The 7,108-nt window shown below is 36.7% G+C and overlaps 1 protein-coding gene across 1 annotated transcript; it reads right to left on the minus strand.

The window, feature by feature from the left end:
• Positions 1-535: 535 nt before the first annotated feature.
• LOC121370958 (F-box only protein 6-like) lies at positions 536-7,049 on the minus strand. The gene is made up of 6 exons (XM_041496513.1): positions 6,862-7,049; positions 5,175-5,466; positions 3,263-3,379; positions 2,514-2,640; positions 1,671-1,803; positions 536-921 (listed from the first exon to the last, which is right to left on the minus strand). The coding sequence occupies exons 2-6, from the start codon at positions 5,464-5,466 to the stop codon at positions 784-786; spliced, it is 807 nt and encodes a 268-aa protein (XP_041352447.1). The 5' UTR covers positions 6,862-7,049; the 3' UTR covers positions 536-783.
• Between the last annotated feature and the right edge of the window lie 59 nt (positions 7,050-7,108).

The following is a 7,108-nucleotide window of genomic DNA, read 5'->3' on the forward strand; positions in this document are numbered from 1 at the left end:
AAAAAAAAAAAATCAATGCTATAAAAGCCACTGCTTATGAAAATATACCAATTCATGTGATGAAACGAATGAGTCAAAAACATGTCTGTAGATCGTATAACATATGTGGAATCGAACTCGTGAATGGAAACATATAAATGAAAGTGAAGTTCCAGCCACGGCAATCAACCAACCAAACATCGTAATTTTTAAGCCAGCCAATCAGTGGCTGTAAAAGCACTGTGCAGACGTAAAAAAATATTACCCTGTATATATGAGCAATATACAAAATTTCAGCTCAATATCTTAAGGCATTATGGAATTTGTTTTTGAAAAACTATGTGGGACAAATTAATGGACAGACAGAAGAATGGAGACAAAACCTATGACTCGCCCCCCCCCCCCCCCCCCCCCCCACCCCCAGTTGGTCCAGTACGGGACTAATAATAAATTAAGTATCACAGTGTTCTTAAAGTCAGAGTATACACAGAGCCAGCACTCAACTCCAAATATCTTCCAGGATTCTTGTTCATTGTCAGTAACTAGCAATCATGACTGGCTGTTTGCATGGTTTTATTGCAATGATTTTTACAAGTACATGTATTTTCCACATTTTAAATTAATTTCTCATTGATACACAACCCGGTTTTGTGCTGCAACTAAACATTGCCCCAGTCATTTTTATTTTCGCCTTCATAATTTCTTATTTTTTCTCTTGTTGAAAAAACAATAATGACGAATGCTTCATTAGTGGGTATGATTGCAGCAAATGTATTTGTTTTTGATGAGTGGCCCAGTTGAGTGTTATGTGAAGTTAAATCGCACGGATGACAGTGTAAACTTGGGTCCATAGTGACCTGCCCAGAACTGCGTGTCCTTTCCAGAGTGTGTGAACTGCACATAACGCACACCGGTGCCATAGTCCTTGAATGTATGCATGACCTAAAATAAAAACATGTTGAAAGTTGTAGATTTTAGAGTTCAGTTAAAATTTGACTGCAACAATTATTAATTTGCTTTACATTGATTTTCCTTGGCTTTAAATATTTTTCACTTAACTTTCATATGCGGCTATCCAGACATGTACAACTACACCACTATGGTAGAATTGAAATAATTATATCATCAAGGGGCAACAAATCCACCAGTTTAGATCTAGTTATTGTTGGCTTTATTTGCAACAAATCCACCAGTTATAAAGATGGTTTTATTGAATTATAGTTTAAAATCTCAGTTATTTTTCTTACAGTTAAAATAATGGATATAAACACCTACACATTTCAGTAAAGGTTCTATCAGAACCCAGCAAATTGTGTCTCTGCCAGTTTGAATGAAGATGAAGATCTAGATACATCACCGTTTCAAGTGGTCTGGTAGGTTTGGAGAAGCCACTTAGAAACCTCACAATAATACTGATTTCCCATGTGTGTTCAAACTGGGAACTAACAATATTAATTTATACAAATGGGGGGGCAATCCTCCCAATCACACCTCTTTTTCCCCAACAACTTTATATATTTTCCTGTTGCCCCATAACATGACTCATAGACCGTATGCCCCCCTATGTAGGTACCCCAAATATAAAATATAAAATCCTGGCTAGGCCAGTGTATAAATCTCACACCATCACAAAAAAATAATAGTTAAAGTATCAATCACAAACTATATAAATGGCAAAACTATAACTATACCTGTTCCCACTGTTTTCCAGCCCATTGGTCAACCCTTTCCTCCGTTTCAAATGTCTTAATTACCTTCTTTGTAGCAGAGAGCAGTTTAACAGTTAAATGATAGACACAGCCACAATCAAATCTTCCAGCATACCTATGCAGAAGTAATAAAAAGCTCAATAATTGTAAACATCATGCAGGTACTAACTTCCCTAAGCTAGCTACAGCACTGAAGTCATATACATACAAGCGCACGCGCGCACACATACACACACACACACATGCATGTGCACACACGTAACCATTTACACAATACAAAAACCAAGATTAAGAACCCATCATGACTTTGGCTTAGAGTACTAATTTCCTCTTTACAACAGTTAATTTAGGAAATATTAAGTTTTTAAAGATATTTGTATTTTATGCTTTGTTTTGGGGGTTTTTTGTCATTCAAGGGAGACAACTTCACATACCATGCATTAGTATGGAAACTGAACAGCCTGAGCCCTGTTTTACGAAGTGATCTTAGCGCTAAGATCACCTTAAGTACATAGCTATCTTATGCACTTAAGACGGTCTTAGTACTAAGATCGCTTTGTAAAACGGAGCTCTGGACACTACTAGGGAACCATATCCTGTTTAGATTCATATGGTTTCACTATATTACCAAAAAAACTAAACAATTATCACAGATAGAGTGACCAGGCCGGAGATGTGGACATGGATGACAGACAGACAGACTTGAAAGAAAGACTTTGTCAGAATGGAAAGAAAAAGACACTGACCTCAAGAAAGAAGAAAAAAAAAGAGTAAAATTTAGGGAGGGGGTGGGGCAGAGAATCACAAAACCCCAGTTGTTCCTACCACTCAGAAACTTCAATAGGAGGCTGCCATGTGTCCAGTACAACTTCTGTACAACCTTCAGCTAGCAGATCAACAAGCTGGTATTTTTCACACAGTGAATATGATGTCGCCCAATTTTTAATAGATCCTGAAATGAAGTATTTAAAAAAAAAAAAAGCTTTTGATTTTGACATGTTACTGTGAGTACCTGGTACAGGTTAGTTATATGTATGCATATATCTATATAATTACAAATTTAAAGATTTATTGTTTCAACAATTACAAGAAGTAATGTGTAGCATATTCAAGTCCAGTTTATTACCAAAAAAACATTGAATAACTTTGTTTCATAAAGAAATTTGTTTATCTATTTTAGTTATATGTTGTTATTGAGTTATCAGAAAGTAACTATTGGTAACCAATAATCCTATTTCCATCCATTAAATTATGTCACAAAAGGAAAATAAGTGTCTTATCTATACCATGATATACACAATGTACTAACTTGCAGCATACAAACATTTCTTTTATGGGACATATGTTTCAATAATATAAAAAATTAAAGGAAGATTTGTTTAATATAATGTAAACAAAGTGCAAGTACCATAAAAAGAATTTGAGTTGAAAAATGTTTAAATTTAATTTTAAACCTGGTTTTTAAGAAGATGTAAGAAATATAATACATTCATGTTCATTACGTTTTCTTGTTAAAACAACTGTAGTGACTATGGCATCTAATCAAAGTCATGCAGTATTTTTTATATTGTTACCAATAACATTGGATGAAGCATCAACAATTGTCGAAAGTGGCACAGATCCTGATGGGGTAGCTTCCACAACAAACTGGTCTCCTCCTTTTTGTGTTACTTTCCAGTGCAACATCCCCTCTTACAAAAAAAAACAAAAAAAACATAATTTAAAATTTATAATAATATACTGATGGAAAGAAATAAGGGAACACATCAAATTGTAGACCATATTCAATTCACAACTAGCGTAGTAATGTCTGTATTTCATACCAAGTTGTAATGTGGGACTGAATGTCTGTAGTGTTGAATGTGCTGCCTATATGTTCCCAGTCAACTTCTGACAATATCAATTGATTTTTGATGCAGTCATTATTTCTTGTTGCTATCTGTGTGATCCTTTATTTCTTTCCATCAGTTAAAGAATAATATAATTACAGCTACCAGTACATAAAACTGTACAACATGATAACATCAGGGTATATGAGGCTGTTTGTTAAATGTATCCAGCTACAAAATATGTAGTCTGCACGTTATACAATAAAACTCCTCTAAACCGGACATACTAGGGACCAAGTAAAACGTCCAGTTTTTAAGAGGTATCCGGTTTAGAGAGGTTCTCTTCTGCATGGATATTTAAAAAGAGACCATGAAAAACATCCGGTTTTGAGGGAATTCCGGTTTACAGAGAGTCTAGTTTTGAGAGGTTTCACTGTATATAGTATAGGGCTGTACCCTAATCAAAATCTTGGGGGGGGGGGGGGGGGGGGGGCGCACTACTTTTTATAAACAAATGAAACAATATACAAATTAAACCCTGAGATGTGTATGCTATTTTCTGAAGTAAAAAACCTAAACAAAAGTGAGATTCTCAGGGGGGCAGCTGCCCCCTCTGCCCCCGTCGCCTCGGAGGGTCTGTAGTAGCTGACACAGATGTTACTCATGCCTAAAAGGCAATGTGACACTGGCCACCAAATCTATAGGCTACTTCTTCTGATTTGCAGCAAGACATCTTTTATGTGAACTTCCCTGAAAGGATAGCACAGAACACAGTCTGATAATTTTAACTATAGATCCAATATCAGGACTTCTAGAAAAAAATGTTTAATCCACTAACCATGAGATCAGTGATTTAAAACATTTACTAGCCAGGATTAAAAATTCACTAGCCCTATTTTACTTCAAGTCAATACAATTTTATTAAATAATAGTAATGTCACATAAAGGGAAAGAATTTTTTTATTTATTTAACGACGCACCCAACACATTTTATTCATGGTTATATGGTATCAGACATATGGTTACGGACCACACAGATTGAGAGAAAGGAAACCCGCTGTCGCCACTTCATGGCTACTCTTTTTTACTTGCAGAAAGGGATCTTTTATATGCACCATGCCACAGGCAGAGTAGTACCATACATACATTTGTGTACCAAGACCTTTGATATACCAGTCGTGTGGTACTGGCTGGAACGAGAAATATCCCAATGGGTCCACCAACAGGGATCGATCCCAGACTGACCATGCATTGAGCAAGTGCTTTACCATTGAGCTACATCCCACCCTCCTAAAGAGGGAGATAGAGCTTAAAAACACTAACATTGGGGGTTGGGGTGGGGTTGGGGTGGGGTCAGGATATTTATATAAAATTTACAAAATAAGACTTAACTGCAGCATTTCACATATTGTTGTTTACTAGCCATCGGGCATGGCAGTAGTAGTTATTTACTAGCCCAACACTGAATATCACTAGCAATGGGAGTGGGGCTACTAGATTAATCTAGAAGCCCTGAATATATCCACTTATGGGTCTGAATTCTATAGCCTATCATACTTAAGACTATGTGTACCACCCTGTCCAACTTGCTTATGTTGCAATTTAATAAAATGTCAGTATTACTATTATTTAAGCCACTACTGTGGTATATTCTTACCTGTGGCACAAGGATTTTTTATTAAGTTTCTTGCATAAGGATTGAAAAAGTACAACTTCTTAAAATCATCTGACACCGGCATCACTGCTGGTACATATTTCCTCTCTTTCTGGCATTTTATTCTCCACAGTGTTTGCTGTTCCACCACTTTGTACCAAGATTTATTTACCAAGCAGCAACATTGCACAAGGTCTTTGGCAGGCACATTTGAAAATATTATCATTAGTATTTCATCAGGAAGATCATTCAAAGACAAATTCACAAAAGAACCAAGTTCACTTTGGCCCGCCATCTACAAATTAAAAAAATAAATGAAAGATAGAGATAGAGATAGATACATTAGATTATAAATAAACAGATGGACGGATGGAAGGACAGACTGACAAACAGAGAGAGAGAGAGAGAGAGAGAGAGAGAGAGAGAGAGAGAGAGAGAGAGAGAGAGAGAGAGAGAGAGAGAGAGAGAGAGAGAGAGAGAGAGAGAGAGAGAGAGAGAGAGAGAAAGGAAGGCTTCCTTAATGACTTACCACAACACTGTTGAATCAGTGACTGTTATAAAAAAAAAGGAATGTTTAATAACAACTCAAAACAGATGAAACTATTGGAATTTGGAATTTGATGATTTTATTTATTGCCACACTGTCCACACAGGGGTTTGGGGTGTAAACCTGTGGTAAAGTGCTCGTCTGATGTGTGGTCGGTCTAGGATTGATCCCCGTTGGTAGGCCCTATGGGCTATTTCTAATTCCAACCAATGCACGACAATTCTTATATATATATATATCAAAAGCTATGGTATGTGCTATCCTCTCTGTGAGATGGTGCATTAAAAAAGATGCCTTGCTACAAATGGAAAAATGTAGCAGGTTTCCTCTGAGATTATATATAAAAGTTACCAAGTGTTTGACATCTAAAACCTGATGACTAATATGTGCACATTTTAAACTACACCTATGTGGTATCTAACATATCATATGGTTATTGCAACATTTGATCAAGAGTTAAAAGTTTGTTTGTTTATGGCCTTTGAATTACCAGTCAGGGTGCTCCGACTGGAATGAGAAATAGCCCAATGAGCTTTTATTTGCGCTTCCCACAGGCAGGATAGCACAAACCATGGCCTTTGTTGAACCAGTTATGGATCACTGGTTGGTGCAAGTGGTTTACACCTACCCACTGAGCCTTGCGGAGCACTCCCTCAGGGTTTGGAGTCGGTATCTGGATTAAAAATCCCATGCCTCAACTGGGATCCGAACCCAGTACCTACCAGCCTGTAGACCGATGGCCTAACCACGACGCCACCGAAGGCCGGTCAGAGGAAACAACTGCCACCAAATGTATAAGCTAATCCTATCGAAAATGCAGCAATTAATTTATATGTATGTGCACAAGGTACTTTCCACAGGCTGAACAATACAATATCCTTTAATGTACCATATGTAGAACACTGATTAGAACATAGATAAAAAAATATTATAATAATGAAGTCCATCATGAGTGATCGATCCTGTAAGCCGTGGCACCTCAGACGAGCGCTTTACAACTCGGTTATGTATCCTTCTAGTGATGTTTAATTGGTTTATTTTAATGAACTAATGTATAATATGTTTTTACATTGATTGTCTAAAACAATAAACAAAAAATAAACAAAACGCAGGACTGAGGACCTGCGTATTAGGCCTACTCACATTGTGAGTCACAATCCAAAGTCAGTTTCGCTGATGCCGAAGAGTGTTTACTATATACACCGTGACAGCGCCAACATAATTTTATGTATAAATAATAATAAAAACAGACACTCAACATTATCTTAAACTAATTCTTGCATGCTAACTGAATATTTTTTAAAGTCAGCCTTGGTAAATCAGACACTCGTTTGACAACTTACTCAAGACTGTTCTGCAACTGTTGTGCATCCAAGGTTTGATTCGTGGA

Source organism: Gigantopelta aegis, chromosome 4 (genome assembly GCF_016097555.1).
Source record: "Gigantopelta aegis isolate Gae_Host chromosome 4, Gae_host_genome, whole genome shotgun sequence".
NCBI lineage: Eukaryota > Metazoa > Mollusca > Gastropoda > Neomphalida > Peltospiridae > Gigantopelta > Gigantopelta aegis.

Excerpts from the sequence above, each read along its gene's own strand:
- LOC121370958 (XM_041496513.1), bottom strand. The coding sequence starts at position 5,466 with ATGGCGGGCCAAAGTGAACTTGGTTCTTTTGTGAATTTGTCTTTGAAT. Across the intron at positions 2,641-3,262 it reads TGCTTCATCCAATGTTATTG|GATCTATTAAAAATTGGGCG; the intron begins GTAACAATATAA and ends ACTTCATTTCAG. Across the intron at positions 1,804-2,513 it reads CCTATTGAAGTTTCTGAGTG|GTATGCTGGAAGATTTGATT; the intron begins GTAGGAACAACT and ends ACTTCTGCATAG.